Here is a 25,115-nt window from a genome sequence, read left to right as displayed (position 1 = left end):
GGGACCTCTGCTCTATTCCCCAGCCAGGAAGTAGACTAGGAGTAACCCCCACTTGCCTACTCTCCTGGATGTAGCAGGAAGGAACGGAACAGTCAGGAGCCTTCCAGTCTTGGGGGAAAAAAGAACTAAGAAAGGAGGAAGGAGAATAATAGGAACCAGAAGGCAGGGACTAAAGGTTCTGCTTCCCAGTCCCAGAAGTGCCACCGTGACTTTCAGCCCCATATTAGAAAAGAGGTACAGCTAAGCCATCATCAGTTTCTAACACGGTTTTATGGGCACCAGGCACTGGGCCCTGGCAGGGATGGGCCAGGCCAAACAGGAGAGGCCAGAGGATGCCAATGGCCAACGAAGCAGTCTGGCCCAGGAGGCTGGGCTGTTTACCCTGGAGACCTGACTGGTCTGGGATCCCACAGGAACGGGGTTGTCTTCTGGGCCTCTAGCGTCTGGTTTTGTTCATCTCAGACTTGTTATCTCACTCATCTCTAATAAAAGATTTTTTTGATTAAATTGCAGTGGTTTCATTTGTGGGATAGGGAAGGGATGGGAATCCTGGGGCCTGGAATTCTTTCTCTGGACCTACTAAGGAAGAGGGCAGTACGAACGGGTTTGCAGCCCGTGCTGGTTTAGCCCCAGGGGATGTTTGGCAATGCAGAGACTTTTTGACTGTTCCCAACTGGAAAGTGCTACTGGCATCTAGTGGCTAAAGGTCAGGGATACTGGTAACCATCCTCCAGTCCACAGCTCAGCCCCCACAACAGTGCATCATCCCATCCAGAATGTTAAAGGTGCCCAGATTCAGAAACACCAGTGCGGAGGAAACGTGCTGGCAGGGGGGCTGGGAGCCCAGCAGTTTAAGTTGGCCACAGGCCTTGTCTCAATTTGAGGTGCCCGGAGACAAAGATTTGAGGGCAAGTAGTTTATTATTTGCAAGGTGATCCCAGGAAACATAATGAGAAGGTAGGGAGTGGAGCAGTGGGTCAAAAAGCAATAGGGGGTGTGTTAGTAAGGGGCTACTACCATGAACTAGGGTTTATCTTAGGGACCTTTGAGGGACTATTGATTAGACCATGTCTTTGGGGCACCTGGCTGGCTCAGTTGGTAGAGCATGCGACTCTTGATCTCAGGGTCGTGAGGTCAAGCCCCACGTTGGGCACAGAAGTTGCTTAAAAAAGAAAAAACATGTCTCTGAGTTGTCCCACTGAAAGTGAAAAAATTGGCGTGTTTACCACCAACTCTGGTTTTTCACTGGCTGAGGGATCCTTCCTGGGGGTGTCAATTCCCAAGCACCTCAGCCTGCTCTGAAGCCCTCATTCCGAGATGTGGGAAGGTGTTGGAGGTGCGTCCAGGAACAGCCTGCTGTGATCTCCAAGTGAGGACGGGTAGACAGAGGGAATAACGTGGGTACCAACAGTGTTTGATACGGTTGAGCAGTGCAACCCTGGACTTCTCTGAGCCTCAGTCTCCCCATCTGTGCAATGAAGGGGTTGGACTTGATGTTTTCTTAGGGTCCTTTGAGCCCCAGTGATGTAGGCGTCTTGGCTTCTGTTGATGTCATACAACTCAGGGTGGGAGCTGTGTGGAACTTGGAGGAAAATCAACTCTGTTCTTTGTTTTGTTTTGTTTTTTGTCTTTGTTTTTTTTTCTAAAGGCAATCCTGGGATGCCTGGCTGGCTCAGTCGGTGGAGTATGTGACTCTTGATCTCGAGGTTGTAAGTTCGAGCCCCACATTGGGTGTGGAGATTATATTGAAAATAAAATCTTAAAAAAAAAAAAAAAGGCAATCCTAAATAGCTGCAGACAGCTGTCCCTTCAACCCAGAGGTTGCTTGGGAGTTGGCCAAGAGACCTCACCACATCTCAAACTGATAAAGTCTGACCTCCTAGAAGTGGCCCATAATGCTGGTGCGGTCAGACCACATTCATCTCTGGCTTTCTATCCTGTCTGCCCCCAAATCAACCTCTATGCTACAGCCCCACCAATATTTCAGTTCTTCCGGCCCGGACACACCAAGCACACTCCCACCCCTAAGCTTTGCACATTCAGAACTCCAGGAGGACTGTTTTGTTCCTCTCCAGAGGCCCAGGGCTAGAACTGCCTGGCCCATAGGAGGTGCTCCATAAATATATGTTGAATGAATGAATGTTTTTTCATTTCTTCCTGCCTCCAACTCCCACCCTGCACTTCTGCCCCAAAGTTTAAACTTCTTTTCTTCAGAACAGATGACCACCAGTGCAGGTCCCCTCAAATGTGTCCTTAAAGTATCCTCACTTCTTCCTGACCCTCACCCCAGTTGTGATAATACAGAATTGATTGCATCCAAATTTGCTTAGGTTTTCTCTTGCCCATAGACTGCATCTCAAGCTTGCTGGGACTAGCCTTGGACACTCAAAATGCATTTGTTGAATGAAAGATAAACCCACCCCTTCCTACCATGGTCCCAGGTCACTCAGCAGCAGTTAGAAGCCAGAGTCGTGACTCAGGCTGGGATGGGGTTCTCTAAAGTTCTCTCAAAAAAGTCTAGAGATGTCACTGAACACCCCGAGCCACCGTGCCCCACTCTGTACACAGCATTGACCCCTTTTCATTGCTTCCCCTCCAGGTCCCTAAGCACCTCTTCCAGCAAAAGGATAATTTTGTGTTAATTAAGCTCACTGTTTAGGACTCTTCCCTGGTCTGCTGGGGACACTCGGAAGGTCCTTCCACGGGAACACAGATGTGTGCATAACTGGGGGCACAATTCTGTGAACTTCCTTCACCCAAGATGACCCCTCCAGACCCAACCCCCCTGGGGAGGCAGTGGCCTGACCCTGAATAAATTAGGGGCACCCATGCGCCTGGATTTCTCAAAGTTTTTCTTTGAGTATTTCAGTATTTCTCAAAGTTTGGTGCACCTAAGGATCTCCCAAACCCTCACTACTCCGAGAGCCGTCCTAGGGGCAGCCGCGCCTGGGGCACTCGGGGGAGCTTGTTAGAAACACAAAACCTCACTGCAGCAAACAAAATAGATGGAACCAGAGGGCCTGGATACACGCGTGTACACAGGCCGTGTGCACGAACGAGCGAGCCCCGGTAGAGCAGAGCTGGGTTTGACGATCGCGTACGAAATAGGATCCGAGCGCTCCAAGGTGCGGGCGCGGGCACCGAGCTGGGTCCGCCCGCTTGGAGCTGCGACGGCGCAGAGACGGGGGAGCCAGGACTCCTCCCAGAGCGCTGGGGCACCCTCGGGCGCCCCGCTCACCGAGACAGCCTCTTGTGGCGGGGACCACGGCCTCCCCACTTGCCAAATCTCCCTTCGACAGAAGGGCCGCGGTGAAGGGCCCTCTCTGGAAGCCTCGTCCCTCTCGGGAGGCCAGGCCCGCCGGCGCGGGCAAACTTTGCCCGGGCGAGTCCTTGAAGTCTATATTTAGTGCACGTCACCCCTCCCCCCCTGCGGTTGCGAGGCGGGCGGGCCGAGGGGGGTGTGGGGGGAGAGCCCCGCCCCCGCAGGCGTGTGTGTCGTGTGGGTTTGGGGCCCGCACGCTCGCGCGCCCTCCGCCTTCGCGCCTCCTGCAGCCCCGGCGCCCCTCGCCCCGCCGGGCGTCGCGCGCCAGCATGGGCCAGGAAGAGGAGCTGCTGAGGATCGCCAGAAAGCTGGAGAAGATGGTGGCCAGGAAGAACACGGTGAGGCTGCAGAGTTTGGGCCACAGCCCCCGCCCCCAGGAGGCGCGGCGCGTGCGAGCCATGAGTCCCGGGGGCGCGTGCTGGCTGGGCGCCCGGGAGGCGCGTGCGGGACGCCGGGGCCCGAGAGAGGCGCGGCTGGCGCAGGACGCAGCGCCCCTTGGGGACAGCTGAGAACCCCGGGGTGGGCGTGTGCCTGGCCCAGGGCGCGGGGCAGGATCGTGCGGGCCCCACGGACGAGGCTGGTTGCGCACGCCCCTCTGGACAAGTGGGATTCAGGGGCCCTGGGTGGCTTGTGCAGGGCCCGGGAAAGCGAGCGAAGAGACCGGGACCTGGAAAAGGACTTTCGGAGTCCGGAGACTCAAGGCGTGTGCAAAGTCCGGGGAGTGGCGGCGACAGCGGGGCGGCGGAGAAGGGGGAACGGCGGGGAGGGGGGTGGATTACAAAATCCTGGGTGGCCCGAGAAGGGGCAAAGGAACTTGAGCTGACGTGGGGTGCTGAGCCGCCTCTGTCCCTCACCCCGGTAGTGGATCTGGGGTGGAGCAGCAAGGGACCGCGGATCCCACAACCTCACAGCTTGCGGGCGCCAGGAGCCATTCTACTTGCAACTTTCCCTTAACTTGGCCGCAGGGTGGGGCCCCCGGCGGGCGGAGGCCGAACAGGTGCCGGGCAGCCACAGCGCCCTCGGGGCCCGCGGGGCGGGGTGGGAGTGGGGGAAGGGGGACCGGCTGTAGGCCTGGGCTGGGGGGTTTCAGCGGGGGAGCCAGACCCAGAGGAGAATCCAGACTGACGGCCCTACCTGCGGGGCCCTGGGCTCTCAGGCCAACTTGAAGTTAATGTTTGATCCTCACCATGATCTTTGCCTCAAGCTGGCGGCCACCAGGTTGCCTGGTCAGAGCAGACTTGGCCTTGGGTCTGGGAGGGCCTGGGCACACCCGGAGAGGGAAGAGAGGAGAGCCAACATAGCCCTTGAGACTGTCCCCCCACCTCACCCTGTACCAGGGCCCTCCTAGTCCCACCATCCATAACCCCGTGCTGGAGCCGGACCTGTCTTTCCAGCCCATTCTGTGACTCTGGGAGCTTGGGAAAGATGGACCCTAAGGGAAGCTTTAGAGCAGGGGAGAAGGAAGAGTCACTGGAGCCGTGGGGTTTGTGAAGCAGCCCTAGAGTAGACACAGTGAGTGGGTGTCCGTATAAAGGCCAGAGTCTACCAGTTTCCTCACCTGTAGGGAAGAGATGAAATTATCTACCACTCCTGGGAAGGAGTGTCTCTGTGGGCAGTGGTGAGGGTGGAAGAGAGGTAAGGCCCTCGGGAGGACTTGCATGGGTGCTTGGTAAGAGTTAGAGAATGACACCTGCTCTGGGACAGCCAGGCGGGACACAGAAACCTGCGGAGTGCTGGGAGCCCATCACCCTTACACGCCCAGCCTCCCCTCACCCCCATTCCCAGGTCCTCCAAAACCAGTGGAACTGAGCCTTGCGCGTCAGAGGGCGCTTTCCCAGCTGGGAGTGGTGGAGCTCAGCCCCTGAATTCCACCTCACAGCCCTGCCCCTTGCTGACCCCGGGCTTGGGCCAGCAGATTCTGGGCTGGGGGGTGGGAGAGGGACACCTGAGGAAAGGCAGTTTTGGGGGGGAGTAGAGCTCTGGCTGAGGAGGAAGGGACCTGCCCTGGCTTCCCCTCACCCCTTTTATGGCCCTCGGCTCACCACTCTGCTTTCCTCTCGGGGCCTCAGTGTCCTCTTCTGTGAAATGGGAAGAGGAAACCGTGTCCCTGCGGGATGGATTCCCGTGGAAGTACCCAGAGCTCTTGCCAGGGAAGAGGCCAGTCTGGCCGCAGGGTCTCTGTAGCACAGAGCTCCTCCGCCGCCACGTCTGCGCCCAGGCTCTTGGCAGCATCTGGGTGGGCACAGAGCTCTGGGCCTGCGGCCGAGAGAGGCGGCGCCTGCTCTGGGAGCGAAAGTGGGCCCGCCCAGCAGCGGGTAGGGAGAGGAGGACACACTTCCTGGAATAAGACGGATCCTCCACGTTGCAGCTCAGGCCTGGGGTTCGCTGCCAATTACTGACGTCCCAGCAACTGACTTAGGGCTTTTGTCAGATGCTGTGCGAGTGCAGCTGAGGCAGAGCCTCAGACGCACAGCTGAGCACCGACAGCCACAGCGACACGTACCCGCCGTGGCACGCAACAAACGCAGCTCCACGCACGCAGCCACACGCCGCAGTAGCTGGACAAGCATCTACACACGTAACTGCATTGAGACATGGCCACTGGCACCGACGTGACAGACACACTGACCATTATTAGAGAATGACACCCATTATGTTTCCAGAAGGACACACACACGTGTGCACGGCCACCCCCAAACGGCCACACTTAGCCACTCAGAGCTTATAACACGGGCATCCTCCCACACGGACACGCTGCTCGGAGCAGCACACCGGGCAACTCCCGCGCGGGGCTTGGGGAGCCCGGCCACAGCCGGGGCCCGTGGCTGTTCTTCGGCAGCACGACCCGGCTGTACGGTGTGACACGCAGAGACACACGCCCAGTGGTGAGCTGCAGCCAGCTTAAGGGCCACTTAGTGGCCATTTTTCAGGAATTTTGCGAGCTGCTTGTGAAATACAGCCGTCATTTTATTTTTTTAATTGACTGTAGTTGACAGCCAGTGTGACATTTAGTTTCAGGTGTACGACATAGTGATTCATCAGCTCTACACATTACGCCGTGCTCACCCCCCGAGCGTAGCCACCACCTGTCACTGTACGATGCTGTTAAAATACCATTGACTTGGGGCGCCTGGGTGGCTCAGTCGTTAAGCGTCTGCCTTCGGCTCAGGTCATGATCCCAGGGTCCTGGGATCGAGTCCCACATCGGGCTCCCTCCTCGGCGGGAAGCCTGCTCTCCCTCTCCCACTCCCGCTGCTTGTGTTCCTGCTCTCGCTATCTCTGTCTCTGTCAAATAAATAAATTAAAAAATCTTTAAAAAAAAAAAAATACCATTGACTTGGGGCCCCTGGGTGGCTCAGTCGGTTCAGCGCCTGCCCTCGGCTCAGGTCATGGTCTCAGGGTCCTGGGATGGAGCCCCACGTCGGGCTCTCTGCTCAGTGGGGAGTCTGCTTCTCTGGCTCGCTCGCTCGCTCTCTCAAATAAATAAATAAAATCTTTAAAAAATAATAAAATAAAATGCCATGGACTACATTCCCTATGTAGAGAGCCATTATTTTAAAAATCAAATGATATACTTACAATTAAATAAGTTATATTAAAAACAGGGCATTTGGGTGGCTCAGTCGTTAAGCGTCTGCCTCCGGCTCAGGTCGTGATCCCAGGGTCCTGGGATCGAGCCCCGCATCGGGCTCCCTGCTCGGCGGGAAGCCTGCTTCTCCCTCTCCCACTCCCCCTGCTTGTGTTCCTGCTCTCGCTATTTCTCTCTCTATCAAATAAAAAAAAAAAGTTATATTAAAAACAAAGGTAATAAACACTCCAAAGTCATCACTGCCAATTGTTTTACTACATTTCACTATCATCTGTGGTGTAGAGCTGATGCACTTCGATTACGTCAGTACATTGGAAACGGTTCTGCACATCTCCCAGTACCTCCTTTAGTTCAGTGACAGCAGGTTGGTAGCTTGAAATTGGCCACAGGAGGACTATTGACACTGCAGAAATTGACAAACACTACAGATCAGGTGGTTTTTTTCTTTGAGAACTGGGCGTTAAACATCGGGCAGCATACCACTGCCCTTACTCATATTGAGATTCCATAATTGTACACATCGAGGTAGCTGGGTGTCCATCTCGATGCAGTTGGTATCGTGGTAAGAGCCGAAGGGCCTGAGCTCGAATCCCAGTTCAGTGCCTTGTAACTTGGGGCAAAGTATTTAATCTCCTTGTTTCTTGGGTTGCTCATCTGTGAAAACGGGGTAATAATTCGGTAAGAATGGGAGTAGTAAGAGTACGTACCTCGCAGGGCCAGTGTGACAATGAAAGGAACTAATGCAGGTGAAGGACTGAGAGCAGGGCCCAGCACAGAGCAAGCCTTGAATTAGTGGTGCGTGCGGAGTTGTATGCCCGCACGTTTATGTACACGCACGCACATCCGCAGGTCACGCCTCCAAAAACGTACTACAAGCCCAAGTTCCAAGGGAGGCTGAGGGCTGACAGAGGGCAGCCCTTGGGATGTGGTCCTGGCAAGGAAGCCTGGCAGGGTGGGGGATGGCAGCTGGAACCACACAATGAGACCAGGGCAAGGGGCATGCAGGACACAGTCAGCTGGTGCTCCCCAGGGAGCCGATCTCAGGACAGGAGGCAGGGCTGGCCTCTGGGAAGCAGGTGTAGGAAAGAGAAGGCTGAAATGGGGCAGGGTTGCTCAGGGCCTGGCAGCCAGCAGATTTTCAGATCTGAGGCTCCTTTGCTCCCCTCCCCCTCTCCCTTCCCACCTCTGCTTTCTGCTTTACTCATTCACTCAGGGAGCACTGAGCTGCGTGCTGAACCTTGAGGTTTCAGAGATTAAAACAGCCCTCCTTGCCCAAAAGAAATGAAAATATATGTCCATACAAGGACTTGTACACGAATGCTCCTAGCAGCTTTATTTGTGGTAGGCCCAAATAACTGGAAACTACCCCCAAAGTCCCACCAGCAGGTGAATGGATAAGCCAATTGTGGTGTATCTCCACAATGGAAAACGACTCAGTAATGAAAAGAATTATTGATCTACGCAGCAACGTAGATGAATCTCAATTATGCAGAGTCAAAGAAGCCAGAGGAGAAAGCCCATCACAGTACTCTTTATATAAAATCCTTTAAAATGCAAGTGCATCTAGAGTGAGAACAGAATAGTGGTGGCCTGGGCCTGGGTTTGGGGTGCAGGGAGGGAGGGATCACAAGGGGGCACAAGGAAACTTTTGGGGATGACGGCTATGTTCTTCTCTTGATTGTGATAATGGTTTCATGGGTGTATACAAACGTCAAACATGCAGTTTATTGCATGTCAGTTATATCTCAATAAAGCTATTAAGGAAGAAAAAGCACGATCCTCACCCTGCAGGAGCTCACAGTTGGGAAGCAGTGGGTGTGTGTGGGGGCGAGGGGGGGAGATGAGGATGCAGACACAAAAGCAGTAACAAGAATCCATTAAGTAATTAATGTTAGAGGATGAGACGGGGGAAGGGTAGAGCATGCCCAGGGCAAGGAACAGCAGAACCGAGGCCGGGGCCAGGAGGAGTGGTTAGAGCTGGGCCCCGGCTCCAGGGGCGTGAGGCCAGCTGGGTGGTGTGAGATGCAGTTAGGGAGCTGGTCTGGGGCAGAATCTTTTCCCTCTCTCCTCCCTCCTTCTGTCCCTTGCCTGTCCTTCCACCACTTGTCTACTTGTATCCTGTAGCTGAGCAGTCTCCCCCTACCCCCCCGCACCCCTCTTTCCCGCCAACACCACACAGTGTCAGAGAACGGTCTGGGGCAGAAGCCATGGCCTCCGTCCTCACCTTGTGGCCTCCCACAGGAAGGAGCCCTCGACCTTCTGAAGAAGCTGAATAGCTGTCAGATGTCCATCCAGCTACTCCAGGTGGGGCGGGGGTGGGAAGCCTTGGGGGCTGTGCCTGGGGGTTGGAGAAGGCCTTCTGGCGAAGAGAAAGACCTGGGGTGGGGGAGCCCTCCAAGGGTGGGGTCTGGGAGGGATTTCTGACGGGAGGGCCAGGGGCAGGGAAGGCCTTGCGCTCTGAGGGTGGAGACTGAGGCACTTAGATGGGGGCCGGGTACCTTCCAAGCACAGGGGGCCTGTAGGTCTGTGAGAAGGACTGATTTGCTTTCTTAAATACCCCAATCCCTAAGCCCTGGGCCTATGGGGTCTGAGAGGCCAGTGATCCAGGGAGAAGGAAAAGTTGCCCACCTTTAGATCCCAAGCCTTACCAGAAGTTCTTGGCCCTGAAAAAAAATCAGCACAGAGCCAAGCTGTGGTCGCCTGGGCTGTGTCTTAAGCTGAAACTTGAACTCAAAGACCCCAGGAGGTGGAAGTGGTGAGGGGTCCTTGGCCGCAGCCGAACCCACCACTACCTCAGCTTTTCACTGAAGCCGTGGTCGCCGTCAGGGCCGGGGTCTGGGCCTTGGGCCCTGGAGCTTACTGAGGGCTGCAGGTCAGGCCTGGGTTATTACATCAGCCATGGCTCAGGGCCAGGGCTCTGGAGAGGCTGGGGCTGGGCACATGGGGCGTTGAGCCAGGGCAGGCCTCGCCAGTTAGGGCAGTCCTGTGAGTCCACTGGAAGACCAGCCCCTGACCCTCTGGCTTTGCAGACCACCAGGATTGGAGTCGCCGTCAATGGGGTCCGCAAGCACTGCTCAGACAAGGAGGTGGTGTCCTTGGCCAAAGTCCTCATCAAAAACTGGAAGCGGCTGCTGGGTGAGAGGGGGCAGGGTTGACTTGGGCTGCGTGTTTCTCCTATCGCCCGGGTCGGGACCATGCCTGGCTTACAGCAGGCACTCAGTGCATGTTTGTCGAATGACTTAAGAAAAGACAGATGGCCTCTTAAGTGGGGAATGCCAGTGTTGGTCTACACACGGCAACATGTGTAGACATGTGAGTTTTTGTGTATGTGTACGTGTGCCTCTATGTATGTATTTCCTTGTGCTTGCGTGTTATATAGAGAGCACATGTCTATATATACGCATTTGTGTGAGTATGGTCTGTGTGCAGGTGTCTTTCTGTCCCCCGTGTGAGCGCAGGTTTGCACACACACGTGCACGTCGTATATGCATCTGTGTATGAATGTGTATTTCTGTGTGTGTGCAGGTGTGTTGGGGGCATGTGCAGCTGTCGCTGTCCCTGCCCTTTGCCCCTCCCTCCCCGAAGTTGTGCTGGGTTCTGCGGAGACAGAGCTCAGTTTGAGAACGATGCCGTGCTTTCATTTGCAGACTCCCCTGGACCCCCCAAAGGAGAAAAAGGAGAGGAGAGAGACAAAGCAAAGAAGGAAAAAGGGATCAACTACTCTGACTGGAAGCCAGAGACAGGCCTTTCTCCACCGAGGAAAAAACGAGGCGAAGAGCCCAAAGACAGGTATTTTTTCTGGGATGGAGAGAAGGGGGCTGACACTTGTCATGTCCTCTGCCAGAGGCTCTGTTTATATAACTTCGTTTAATCTTCACGCCCCAGGAGGAGCTACTGTTCCCATCTCCTACGGGGCCCCCTTGGGGAGGGTCTTCTTGGGCTCAATCAGACAGACCCGTAAGACCCAAATAGGCCATCCCTGGCACTGGCTTCACCGAGAAGGACGCCGGGGCAGGAGGTGCAGCGTGCCAGCAGGGCAGGCCCAGGCCTTTCTCATCTGCTAGGGGACCACACAGCATCCAGAGCTATTCGGTTCTACCCAGGTGCAGGGTAATGAGTCCACAATGGTGGGGGTTGCTGGTGGTGAACCCCTGACTTAGAAGACAAAGCTGCCAGGATCCCAGCAGGATTCACTGTCCTTGGCGCAGCCCCCAAAAGCTATGGTTTTCCACTAATTATTTGTATTTCATTCAGAGCCCTTCCTGTCTGGACATAATTTACCAATCAGGGCTCATTTGCTATAAGCAATGTTGCCTAGTAACACAGCGGACATCCCAGCCTTGTCAGGGTTCCGGGTACATGGGGCTAGGAACTCACTTAACCATACAGAAAGTAAAGTGTTTTGTTGGCTCTCTAGTCAACGTTTTCATTCTGTGAGGAGGAAGCCGAAGGTTGGGGAGCAGGGACTTTCCCAAGACCACCCAGCTATTATGTGACCGAGTGGGATCCCATCTTTGTCAGACCCCCAGACCTCTGCTGAGAATAGAAGAGTTGTCTGTCTCAACTCCATGCCCATTCCCCCTTGCCCACCTAGCCAGGGTCCCCCAAATTGCATGACTTCAGATAGACCCAAATGCCTTATCCATGATAGTAGATAAAAGTCCTCATCGATGTATAAATAAATCCTACCCATTCCCTATGTGACGAGAGCACTTAATTCCTCAGGTGGGTGGGAGGGGTCTGCATTTGTTCACCTAATAGGTAAGGAGGCAGTTTTAGATAATACTGAATAGTATCTGATGGTAGATAATAGTAGGTGTTATATGGATAATATCATCTGTGATATATCAACGTTTTTAATGAACATACCTTTTTTATTTGTATTTTTTTTTTAAGATTTTATTTATTTATTTATTTGACAGAGACACAGCGAGAGAAGGAACACAAGCAGGGGGAGTGGGAGAGGGAGAAGCAGGCTTCCCGCTGAGCAGGGAGCCCGATGCGGGGCTCAATCCCAGGACCCTGGGATCATGACCCAAGCCGAAGGCAGACACCTAATGACTGAGCCACCCAGGCGCCCCAGTGAACATACCTTTTGACCCAGTATAGCCGCTATAAGGAATTCATTTTAAGGAATTAACCAGATTAGGGGCACCTGGCTGGCTCAGTCGGAAGAGCATGGGACTCTCAATCTTGGGGTTGTGAGTTCAAGCCCCACATTGGGTGTAGAGATTACTTTAATAAAAAAAAGGAATTAACCAGATTAAGGCATAAAGACTACATGTTGTATGTGTAACATATTTCTGCTGGCATTTCTGAAACATTTTTAATCTCTGAATCCTTTTTAAATGAATGTTTATTATAATCCTATAAAACAAGTGTTTTGCAGAAAACACTTTAGGGATTGATGCTGTAGAAGGGAAGATCTCACCCAGGAGGGAGGCATACCTCTACCACGATACTCCCAGTTTGGGCTGTTCAAATAGCTGTGGGGCAAGGATCCTAAATACCCTTCCATGCACAGAATAGTCCCACACATTGAAAAACCACTTACTATGTTCAAAAAGCTGATAGAGTCTCCATGGAGAGGCAGTGCTGGGTAGGGAAAAATTTGATTTAATGACATGGGAAAATATTCACTGAGTATTAAGAGAAGCTGTGTGTATGATGTAGTACATATAGTATGATTTCATTTTTATAAAAATTAAGTAAGTGAGGGGCACCTGGCTGGCTCAGTCAGTACAGCATGTAACTCTTGATCTTGGGGTGGTGAGTTCAAGGCCCATGTTGGGTGTAGTGTTTACTAAAAAAAAAATAAGTTAAAAAAAATTAAATGAGTTTTATGTATATGTATAGGAAAAAAGATGAGAAGGATATATACCAGGATGGTAATAGTGATTATGTCTGGGTGGTAAGATTGAGAAGTTTTTTTTCCTTCTTCTTTTTGCAAATTTGTGTCTTTCTTATTTTTTTCCAATAAATATGTACTAATTTTTAAATAAGAAAAAAATAATGAAACCGTTTTTTTAAAAACAGAAACATATCTGTGTGATTATAATTAAGAAGAGCTTCATATTCTACTACAATAAAATTTTAAAATCTGTATTGTTGAGTTTCTTTTCACAGTGATCCTGTATTGCTTTTGAAATCAGAACAAATAATACCATTTAAAAAAATAAACAAGTAAACAAATAAAAATCTGTTGTAGAAATAATGGAAAATATGGAGGAAAGGGGGGAAAAAAACACCCACATTCTCACCACCCAAAGACAGTCACTCAGTATTTTGGTATATGGTTTTTCTTTCTATTCTCTCTTTGGCTGACTTTCTATATAGTTATCAACCAATTTTATAGTCTGCTTTCTAAAATGCAATACTTGTCAAAGGGATCTTTGTTGTTGTTGTTCTGTTCCTTTCATTGTGCTCATTTTGCAATTATATCCCACTTGGAGAAATCCCAACGGACATTTAACTTTTCGTATGGCGTGTTTTGTTTTCGCAAAGAGGTTAGAAGTCTGGCTGGCAGGGAGCCCCTGCGCCTCTCCACGGTACCAGTGTGGAGTTAACGTTTCCTGAATATCGCTGGCTAGCCCACCTGCACCAGGGCCTTCCCTGTGTTCATGCTGTGGCTGGTCTGGCCACATCTGGAGCCGGTTCTGAGCACCCTGGCCAATGAAGGACCGGATGGGGAGGGGGTCTTATGAGATGAAATTCAAAGACTAGAGGCTGGACCATTGGGAGAGTATACCAAATGGGACATGGAACTAACTAACCTGTAGAATAGGGAGTATAGGCATCTGGGTGAAGGTGACAGCCTGAACATATGCATTTCCTTTTGCTCCATCCCAGAATCTCACTAAATGATCATTAAAGGGATTTTTTTTTAAGGCCTACAAGGATGCCAGGTATGGGAGAGGAGACGATTAGAGAGCAGAAAGCCAAGTTCTGGGCTGAACTTGGTCACTTATTCACACCCTTAGTCTCTGAAACTCAGTATTGTGGCCTGAAAAATGGGCATCCTTTTCTCAGTTTTTTTTTCCTCGTAAAAATAAAATGTTTTATTTGTAATATATTCTAATTATATTTATTGTTTTAATTTAACCTTTGTATTATATTTATTTTATTATACAGGTAGTTACTTGCCCACTGTAGGAAGTTTTAAAAATACAAATAAGAAAATTTAAAAAATCCATTGTCTAGAGATAAGCACATATAATCATGTATAATAATCCTGTATTTAAATATATATATATCATTTATGGGCTCCTGGGTGGCTCAGTCTATTGAGCATGCGACTCTTGATTTTGGCTCAGGTCATGATCTCAGGGTTGTGAGATCGAGCCCTGGATCGGGCTCCATGCTCAATGCAGAGTCTGCTTGAGATTCTCTCTCCCTCTCCCATTGCCCCTCCCCCCTCACGTTCTCTAAATAAATACATTCATACATACATAATAAATATGTATATCATTTATATAATCATATATATCCTTCCAGACTTTTTTGCATGCATCATCACTACCCATAGAGTACTTATTGTGTCAATAACATGGAATTATATTCTATATATTATTTTATAACTTTTCCACATACATATATTTATTTCAACAGTAAGGCACATTTAGTGTAAAAAGTTTAGAAACTCAAATACAAAAGAAAATAACAGAAGTAACCACTGTTAACATTTTGTTGTGTACCTTTCTCATGCTTTTTTTTTTTTTTTTTTAGTGAGGGGTGAGGGGCAGAAGGAGAGGGGGAGAGAGAATCTTAAGCAGGTTCCACGCCCAACGCACAGCCCGATGAAGGGTTCGATCTCACGAACCTGAGATCATGACCTGAAATGAAATCAAGAGCCAGACACTTAACCAACTGAGCGCCCCTACATTTAACAACATCTTGACCATTCTCCTGCGACATTAAGTTGTTATTGTTGGTTTACTTTTTGCTGCGAAATGAAGCTGTTACTGAGGCCAAGCAGGGAATGAGGAGGTTGTCTCCCCACCTTGTAGGGAAAGTTAGCAGGGGTCCAATTTCAACTCTGTTGGTGAACTTCTTTTCTTTTTAGTTTCCTTAATGATGATTCACTATCATTATTTATTATATAAACACTAACCACATTAGTGATATTTAAAATTAAAATGAGGGGCGCCTGGGTGGCTCCGTCGTTAAGCGTCTGCCTTTGGCTCAGGTCATGATCCCAGGGTCCTGGGATCAAGCCCTGCATCGGGCTCCCTGCTCCGCGGGAAGCCTGCTTCTCCCTCTCCCACTCCCCCTGCTTGTGTTCCCACTCTCGCTGTGTCTCTCTTTGTCAAATAAATAAATAAAATCTTAATAAATAAATAAATAAATAAATAAAATTAAAATGAGGCCTGGCTGGCTCAGTTGGAAGAGCACACAACTCTTGATCTCGTTGTGAGTTCAAGCCCTGTGTTAGGTGTAGATGTTACTTAAAAATAAAATCTTCAAAACAAAATAAAATAAAAATGAAAAATATTTGTCCACAGTGTGCCACTTCCAACAAATGAAACAGCTTTTGGACATCTTCTTCCCTCCCAGTCCTCCTCTACTTATATACATAATTTTTCCATTCCTATAGGCAGAGTGTACAATTACGTCCCTGTTTATTTATCTTCTTATTGTATTCTAAGCATTTTTTCTTGTTCCTATTTTTCATAAAGATCATTTGCAATAACTGCAGATATTTCTGGTTTGCTCTAAAAAAAGGAAAGCAATGAAGAAGGGCCAGAAAGTGGTGAGTCCCAGGGGTTGAGGCTCATGCCTTCCCTTCTTTCTTCTACTGCAAGAATTCCAGCTTCCCACTCTGGCCTGCACCTGTCTGTCCCCATGGGGCATTCGGGGAGGAACCCTGCAGGGGAACTCCCAGGGTCCAGCGAGGGATTGGAGGGGCATGTGAAGAAGGGTCTCTCTTCCCCTCTCCCTCTCTGCTGCCTCCCCCTGTGTTTAAGCTGGGGTTGAAGGTCTGGAGCCAAATGGATCTGGCCCACGGGATAATCAGGGCTGGGCCCTGAAGCTGCCTTACCCACTGTCTCCCACACCACCTGGAGGATGAGGAGGAAAGCTGTGCGGGGAACATTGCACAACCTGGGAAACCAGAAATAAGGTGCCTAGGACTACGGGGCGTGGAGGACTTCTATGTTCTGAAAACTGCTGTAGGGACAGAAATGTCTTCTTCCCAGCCAGCCCCTGGACACAGGTGCTTTTCTCCCCATTTGACAGGGGAGGGAACTCATACTCAGAGAAGATGACTTGCCCAGGGCAGGGCTGGGATTGCGACTCAGGCCACTGCCTCCCTTTTTAGAATACCTGTTATATGTGCTTGTGTGCACGTAGGAAAGGAACTGGAAGGAACGACCTCAAACGATGGTTACCACTGGGGAACTTTCTTTTCCCACTTTTTTAGTTTTTATATTTCTGTATTGGTTGACTCCACGGCATTTGGCAGCAAATATTTATACAGCACCCACTTTGTGCTAGGCACTCTTCTCTTGGCCTGAAATAAGCCAGTGAACATATTCGATTGGATTCCACAGAAGCAGACCCTGAAACACAGATTCAAGTGCAAGGAGTTTACCTGGGAAGTGATTTCAGGAAATGCAGAGAGAGGAGTGAGGGATGTGAGACCGGGAAGGGAAGGAAGCCAGCCCAGGGTGTGTTAGTGGGCAGGCTACTGCCGTGGGCAAACAGGGCTTAAATCCTGCTGGGAAACTCTGGGAGACCGTGGAGAACACACCTCGGGTTCACCCTCTTGAGGGCTGAGGACGCTGGGGTGTTTATCCACCAACTCCTATGTGTCTGGTTAAAGGCTGCTCCTGGAGTCCTTAACTCCTCGCACTTCTGGCCCTCCGGCCGGCTGGCGCTGGCTGACTCGGAGAACTCCTTCGGGCACAGGCGGGGGGAGCCCACAGCACAGAGCCCTTGGGTCCCAGTGCACTGGGAGAGTGCGTGCCCGAGGGGATGTGGACTCCCCAGGGACAGTGAACAAACCCTACCAAACTCTGCTTGCAGAATTTACATGGGATCTGGTCAGATAATGTACATGATAAGTAATACGTTAGAAGGGGATGCCTGCACTGGACTTAAAAGGAAGTCTGGGGGGCACCTGGCTGGCTCAGTCGGTAGAGCGTGCAACTCTAGATCTCAGGGTCCTGAGTTCCAGCCCCACGATGAGCACCGAGGTTACTTAAAAAAAAAAAAAAAAAAAAAGGGAAGCCTGGGTAAGTGAAATGGGGAGTGATGGTTACAATTTACAGATTAATTTTATAAAACCAATAAAAGGGGGGAATGTATTAGATATCATAAAGAGAATGTAGCTACATGCCTTTTAGAGAATAGAAACAAATTTTCACCTCTGATCCCATCACCCTAATATAGCCATGGTTGTATTTTCTTTCTTTTTTTTAAGATTTTTTTTTTAAGTAATCTCTACACCCAACAGGGGGCACCAACTTACTACCCAAGATCAAGAGTCACTTGCTCTACCAGCTGAGCCAGCCAGGAGCCCCGATGGCATTTTCTTTCAATCTTTCTTCCTCCTAGGCATTGGTTTTCCTGTGTGACTTTAGAACTAGTATACATCTAATTTTGTGCGCTATTTCACTTGCCTTTTTTTTTTTTTTTTAAGATTTTATTTATTTATTTGACAGAGAGAGACACAGCGAGAGAGGGAACACAAGCAGGGGGAGTGGGAGAGGGAGAAGCAGGCTCCCCGCTGAGCAGGGAGCCCGATGCGGGGCTCGATCCCAGGACCCTGGGACCATGACCTGAGCCGAAGGCAGACGCCCAATGACTGAGCCACCCGGGTGCCCTCACTTGCCATTTTAACACAGCTCTACCATCTCCAAAGGTTGTGTGCCTCTCTCCGCTTCTCCTAAGTAAGGTGCCTGCAGGGGAGACTGAAGCTGATCTTCTCCACTCCTCGGCTCCTCCTGAGAATAGGCGGTCCCAGAAATGCCAGTCTCCATGGACTCCAGCTAGCCAAGGCCTGCCTGACAGCAAGGAGGAGGGCAGCCTGCTGAGAATTAGTTATTAATAATTAATAATTAGTAATGCAAAGTAAAGGTGTGGGGGTTGTAAGTTCGAGCCCCAGTTTGGGTATAGAGATTACTTAAAAATAAAAATCTTTCCAAAAAAACAATAGTAATACATGGCATAACACACATAACGTATACAGCACGTATTAGGCCTCCTTCCCTTGACTGCTTCATTTGCTGGAGGGTCCGTGCAGGTGAGCAGCCCGCACTAATTGCAGCTTCGTCTCCAGACAGCCGTGGTCCAGGTGGGTCCCATCACCCTCAGCCCAGCAGGCCTGGCTCCCAGAAGCCTTCTTCCCAGCCTCTGCGCTCTCTAGATCAGTCCTGGTGCTAGCTTACAAGAGTCTCATCTCCAATTTCTCTTCTTTCAGGACAGACTCTGTGGACTCCAAGTCTTCAACCAGCTCCTCTCCAAAAAGGCCACCGATGGAAAGGTAAAAAAAAGCTTCTCCATCCCAGAAGTCCTGTTCAGCATGTGTCCCCATCTCTGCTTTCATGGAAGAAGCCCTGGGGCAGGGGAAAGGAGGAAGCCTCATACATTATGTTGCTTGCCAACCCTAGGACCCACACAGTAAGACTGAATGGGACCCTGAGTCAGAGGGATGGCTCCTTCACTGGGGTGGCTGACCGGCCACTGTTGCCCCATAGCTATCCAGGGAACATTCTCAAGGTCAGGTTGAACCCAGTGAGGACAGAGGTCTTGAGAGCCTATCCCTGGAGTGGGATCTCTGGGTTTAGTCACCCGAAATAGCATAAGTCATCGAGTTATTTATTCATCAAATATTTATTGAGGGGCAGCTATGTGCCAGGAGCTGTTCTAGGTGCCAAGGATACAGCAGTGAACAAAAGAAAAATCTCTGCAGTCATGAGGCCTATATTCTAATAAGGGGTGACAGGGAATCCACAGAATAAGGAAATCAGGCAATTTTAGAAGGTGACGAGCATTGTGGAGACAACAGGGTGAGGGAGGTTAGGAAGGATGGTCATCACAGTGGTCAAGAGAGCCCTCTTTGAACAAATCCTTCATTAGCCATGCAGATATCGGGGTCATTCTAAGCCCAGGACCCTGGGTGGCAGGGTCAAGAAGCAGGGAGGTGCCAGGGCCGGAGTGAGTAAGTGAGGCAAGAGAGTTGTGGCTCTGGAACAGGAATCACCAGAGGGAATTTATCGGAATGCCTTTGGCTGTGAGCTGAGAATGGGCTGTCGGGGCCAAGGGCAGGAGCAGAGCCCAGCCAGGAGGCTATTCAATAATTCAGGCAAGATATGATGGTGGATTTCCTGACAGACTGGGGAGGGGTACCAGAGAATATCAAGAGTCAAGATGACTCTAAGACTTTTCTCTTGAGCCCCTGCAAGGATGGAATGGGGAAGACCATGTGTAAATCAGGCTGCAGCAGGTGATGCAGAGCTGAGGTCTGGATGTGTTGGGTTTGAGGGGTGTCCTAGTCATTCAGGTGGAGAAGTTGAATAGGCACTTGTTATACCAAGCTAGAATTCAGGAAGAACATCGGGGTTAGAAATCTAAGTTCCAGATTCATTAGTATGGATTGTTTGAAGCCATAAACCTTGATGAGATCGCTAAGGAGAGATTGTGACTGAAAGAGGGGGTCCGGGGGGAGGTTCAGGCTTCAACATATGACTTTATGGAGGACACAGACATTCAGTCTGCAATGGGAGAGAGGCAGGAGCATGACAGCATTTGGTCAGCAGGGGCCAGAGATGCTAAATGTCCTGGAACACGAAGGACAGCCCTGCATAATGAAGGATTGTTCTCTCCCAAAAGGAAACACTGATCACTAGTCCAGTTCTGGGTGTGATGTTATAATCAAAACATTTCGTGTTTGTGTAAGGATTTATACCTCCATATTCCTTTCATGACTTTGCCTTGTGACCTTGAAGTCTCCTGACTCCCTCCTCTAAATGCTTTCTTTTTCTGAAAGTCAGTCAAGCAGAATATGTTTGTCCTTAGAGCAGTTGTACCATTTCCTGCTGGTTCCGAATTGGGGGTGGGGAATCCAAAGAAACACAAGCAAGTCTTGTAAATCCACGTTATCTACTACCCAGACTGTTTCCTGCACTCTCTACCTCTCAATTTCATCTTTCTCCTCCATCCATCCATCCATCCATCCATCCATCTGATGAGCACGTTTGTTGAGCACCTCCTTGCAAACCTAACATGCTCCAAGGACCAAGGTCATGTGCACACAGTAGGTGACTACTGGAGACCACGGCAGACTGGAGGGTACCTGTCTGTCTGAAGGGGCACTCACTATCCAGCCCAGCTGTCTGTTGCTGGAAATGCAGGCCCTGCATGCCATGTCTTCCTATTTTTTAAGGAAAGCTGGACATCTAGATATTCATATGAAACTCCCAATCTTAAATATGGACAACATATTCATATTTTTCTGAGACACAGGAGGGCAAACAAAATACATGTGGAGCCCACCAGGGGCATCCTCTAAGCCCAGGCAAGGATTTGAACTCATGATCTCTGCCTTTATACAACAAATCACTAACGCAGAGACAGACACCAAAATGCTTTTTGTTTTTGTTTTCCAAATGCTTTTTTTTTTTTTAATGTTTTTCAAAGGTATAACATTCGATGGGAACATAGGAAGAGAGCCTCAATATGACTGCCATTATCATGGAAGATAATCTATTTGTGCTCAGAATTGAAAGATGAGAAGGAGTTTGTCTGGTAGACGAGCCAAGAGAGGGCTTGCCCGGCAGTGGGACTGGAACGTGCAAAGGTGTAGTAATATGAGTGAGCGTGGTGCTCTGGAAACTGTAGCTGGGGCTGAAGGGCACCACTGTGACAAGGAGGAAGGTTGCACTTTACCAACTGCCCTTAGGTCCCAGCTGTCTGAATTGTTGACTTTTCACCCAGCCCCTAGGCTTGCCTGGCGGTGTAGTAACCGCAATGTCCTCGAGGTGGCGCGCAGGAGCAGCGAGCGGGCCTCCAGGTGCCTCAGCTCCGACCTGGGGCCGGAGACTTTTTCTAAGGGCTTGGTGATGTCAGATCGCAGGCTGCGGGGCTGGCGCTGGCACATCCGGGGAGCAGAAGGAAGCTGTTGATAAATCCGACGCCCCACCCCCACCCCCGCCAGTGATGCCCTCTCTGCAATTTGTCGCACTTCCAATCTTGTGCACTGAAAGCAAAATGAGCCTGGCTGCCTGAAATGCACCAAGACAGGAATGCCAGCCAGCCAGCCAGCCAGCCAGCTCCTAGCCAAGAGGAGGGACCAGGGCTGGGATTGCCCTGCTGGGAAGGTGGGGGGAAGAAAGCAACAAGCAGCCTAACCTAGCCTGGGTTAGGGGACCCTGAAAAACTCTCTGCCTTGTGGAGACACAGTGAGATGTGTTGAAAAGAATTTGGAAGGCAGGCAGATCTCGGTTTGTGGTGTAACTCTGCCATTTGCTGGTTGGATGACCTTGGACAAGTTTGGAGATGGGCTGACCTGGGTGGTGGGATTTGACAGACGCTGGCTCAGAGAGAGATCACTCTCTTAATCCCAAGGAGTAGGGTCACTAGCCTTCCAAAGAGGACCTGTCACCCACCCAATTCAGCTCTACCTAGGCCCCCTGGATGTGCCTTTCATCTCTTTGCGGCCAACTCCCTCAACTCATCTTATATTCATGCATTCAACAAAGATTCATCAAGTATTGGCCCAGAATGTTGTTCCAGGTGCTGGAAACAGTGGTGAACCAGCCAAATGGGTCCCTATACTCTGGAGATGGAGGCAGACAATGTTTATAAACACACAAGTTAATTCTAGACTTGGATAAGGGCTATGAATGAAAGAAATCAGGTCACGTGCTAGGGAGTTACAGGGCAGGGATAGGCTGCTTGGCTGGGCTGTTTGGGGGAGGCCTCCCTGAGGATGTGATATTGGAGCTGAGACCTGACTGGCAGGAAAAGGACCAGTCATAAGAAAATCTGGAGGAGGAAGAGCCTTCCTGGAGGAGGGAGCAGCCAGTGCAAAGGCACTGTGGTGGGAGTAACCAGTGTGTTTAAGGAGGAAAAAGAAGCAGTGCAGTGGAGGGGCTTCCATGAACTGAAAGGGAGCATGGCATGCGATTAGGTCAGAGGGGAGGTAGGGGCCAATGTCGGGGGGCTGGGAGGCCATGGTGAAGAGTTTGACTTTATGCTGAAAATAATTGGAAGCCATTAGAGGGTCAGAAGCAGGGAGTGATGAGATCTGCTGTGAGTTTTTTAAAGCATTCCCCAGGCTTCTGTGTGGCAAATGGATTGTAAGGGGGGCAAGAGGATGCCAGGAGACCAGCTTCTGGGCTATTATGGGTGAGAGCCCAGTGGCCAGGACCAGGTTTGGGTGCAGGGAGATTCCTTCTGATTGCAGGCAGCCCCTTAAGCTCTAGAGTTTACACCCTTCCCAGCCCTCCCTCACCCACACCTTTCCCTCCCACTGAAATCTGACTCCAGCAGAGAGCAGGTTGGAGCTCAGGTTCCCCAGCCGTGCCTGGCTGCCAGGCCACTCACTTGTCAGGCAGGGTTGGGTCGAATCCAGGGTGAGTTTATCTAGAACAGAAAGGTTCAAACTGCATTTTAAAAAATAAATAAAAGCTAGGAAATCCCTTTGGACAAAATTTTTCGTAATTCAAAATATAAACCTTACAAGAGCAGAGCCTTCCCTCCCCAGCCCATCTCAGCCCTGAGGCAGCACTGAGGCACCTTTGAGGAATCTCAAGGTTCCAGAGAACACAAAAATCCCAATGATCCAAGGGTGTCTGTGGTGACAGAGGGCATCCAAGGTCAAGTCAAACAGCAAAGACTGAGGAACAAGAAAGTCTTCGGCAGAATTTACATTGAAGAGTACCCAGCAGGATGTTGGATGTTGGATCTTGTAACCCCAGATTTTTAACACTGGAAAGCTTAGGCTACTCAGTCAGCCTCACTTTCAGACAAACTCCTTGGGCCTGACTTTTCAGAAGCCCAGCATCATCTTCCTGAAGGGAAGAAGTACTTCCATAGCTCCAGAGCTGTCTGGTGCAGCTGCCCAGGCTGTGCACTGTACAACTCCAGAAGGTACCCAGCTGACAATATGAATGGCACTCCCTGGAATTAAGAAATGCAACAGCCGTTTAGGACCTTCTGTAAGGGCTCAGTGTGTTAAGACTCTGGAGTGGAGGAAGGGACCTTCATTTCTTCAACTCTCATGAGTCAGTTTTTCCTAGGAGGCCTGAGGGCTGGCTGGCTGATCCTGATGGTTACTGAAAGAGATGAAGGTGGAGGCATCTTGACTGCCTGGCCCCCACCCCAAGAGTAGTGTAGAAGCACCTCTGAAAGGGAGGGAGTTGTGCAACGATCACTCCATCCTCTCATCTGTGAAATGGGGCTGGGAACGTGCAACTGTCAGGGTTATGGAGAGGAAGAAATAGCAAACAGGCAGTAAAAGGTGGCTTTGGCTTTTACCTTCCTTAACAAGTTCTGTCCTTCCTCTCCAGCCCCCTCACCCTCACCCTCCAGCTGCCCCTAGCCCCTCAACATTGCCCATGCAAACCATGGGTTTCGCACTTCTGTGCATTTCTACCAAGAATGCATCTTCCCGTCCGCTTCTCCAGTGGCCAACTCCTACTCCCCATCCCTTGTGGAATTTGTTGAACTGAATTGCACTGCAGTGTGGGACCTCTTGGAGCTTTCTTAAGCCATGCAGTTGTTAAGGGCTGTCGTTGTGATACTGATTGGCCCAGGTCACCACGGGATGCGGGAGGATGCCTCTTCCATCGCCCAGCACTCTCTTTGCAAGGACTTGAAAGGGACCAACAACAGTTGGAGTCCAAGCTTCAGCCTATTTTTTTTTTTTTTTGGTTGCATGTATCAGTACTTCTTTTTTTTTTAACTTTTTTATTGTGATAAAATATATATAACAAAATGTGCATTTTAACCTTTTTTTTCAGCGTAAGGAAAAAGATACTTTATCATTTTGAATGCATTGATTTACCAAATATATAAAACAGATTAGTTATCATTGCATATTTCAAGTTGTATGGTTATTCTTATTTCATGAACTTCCTAGATGGATTTTTTTATTGTGTCAAAATATACATAACATAAAATTTAGCTATTTTAACCACTTTTAAGTGTATCGTGGCCAAAGTGACTGTATTGGGAAATGGAGCCTTTATGGAGGTAATTAAGGCTAAATGAGGTCGTGAGGGGTAGAGCCCTGATCCAAAAGGATTAATGTCCTTATAGAGACACCTGAGAGTTTGCTTGCTCTCTGCCATGTGAGGACCTAACAAGAAGGTGGTTGTCTACAAGCCAGGAAGCGAGCTCTCTCCAGAAAACTGAGTTGACCAGCACCTTGATCTTGGACTTCCCAGTCTCCAGATCTGTGGGAAATATCTATTGTACAAACCACCCAGTCTATGGTATTTTGTTATAGCAGCCCAAGCTAAGACACATAGTTATCCTGCCAATCATCTGTATATATATTTGTGGGTTTTTAAACCCAAACCAAAATGAGATCTTTTTTTCTTTTTTTTTTAGGATTTTATTTATTTGTCAGAGAGAGAGAGAGCGAGCGCACAGGCAGGGGGAGCGGCAGGCAGAGGGAGAAGCAGGCTCTCCGCTGAGCAGGGAGTCTGCTGCAGGACTCGATCCCAGAACCCTAGGATCATGACCTGAGCCAAAGGCAGACACTTAACTGACTGAGCCACCCACGCATCCCTAAAATGAGATCATTCTTAGGCAGTATATCATGGGAGTTAGGAGTAGACTTTGGAATCAGACAGACCTGGGTTCAAATCTCAGTGGTGTAACTCTGTGTTTCCTCATCTGCAAACAAGAAGGAGAACAGTATCTACCTCCTAGGATGGCTTTGCGGATTAAATTAGAAAATGTTCCTAAAGTGCCTGGCACAGTGCCTGGCACATGGTAAAAGCCAGTCCTCTTCAGTGGTGGTAAATTCACCATTCACTAGACTGTCAGCTCCTTGAGGGACGGAACTTTCCTGACTTGTCTGCTTTACCCCTTGTTCTTAGCACATGACCTGCAGAATAAGGGCCTAATACATATTCACTGAATGAGTGAGTAAATGGTTCGATGAGAGGGTAGAGAGAGCAGTTAGCACGGTGTGTAATGGATCATAGTGTAGTTTCGGGCAGTGTTACAATGTTCGGTAACCTGCAGAGCAGA

The 25,115-nt window shown here is 50.0% G+C and overlaps 1 protein-coding gene across 1 annotated transcript in view; it reads left to right on the top strand.

Annotated features, from left to right (window-relative positions):
• The first annotated feature begins 3,457 nt into the window (after nt 1-3,457).
• The window catches only part of TCEA3 (transcription elongation factor A3), a 37,089-nt gene continuing 15,431 nt past the window's right edge, over nt 3,458-25,115 (top strand). Inside the window, exons 1-5 of the mRNA XM_081817743.1 lie at nt 3,458-3,660; nt 9,153-9,215; nt 9,941-10,046; nt 10,559-10,700; nt 18,331-18,393. Of these exons, the coding sequence (XP_081673869.1) occupies nt 3,592-3,660; nt 9,153-9,215; nt 9,941-10,046; nt 10,559-10,700; nt 18,331-18,393 (443 nt within the window). The 5' untranslated portion in view covers nt 3,458-3,591. The remainder of the gene's footprint in view (nt 3,661-9,152; nt 9,216-9,940; nt 10,047-10,558; nt 10,701-18,330; nt 18,394-25,115) is intronic.

The sequence above is a fragment of the Leptonychotes weddellii genome, chromosome 4 (genome assembly GCF_054177405.1).
Source record: "Leptonychotes weddellii isolate Sample4059 chromosome 4, ASM5417740v2, whole genome shotgun sequence".
NCBI classification, from domain to species: domain Eukaryota; kingdom Metazoa; phylum Chordata; class Mammalia; order Carnivora; family Phocidae; genus Leptonychotes; species Leptonychotes weddellii.
The sequence above is the reverse complement of the archived record's forward strand: the minus strand, read 5'-3'. Positions and strand labels throughout refer to the sequence as shown.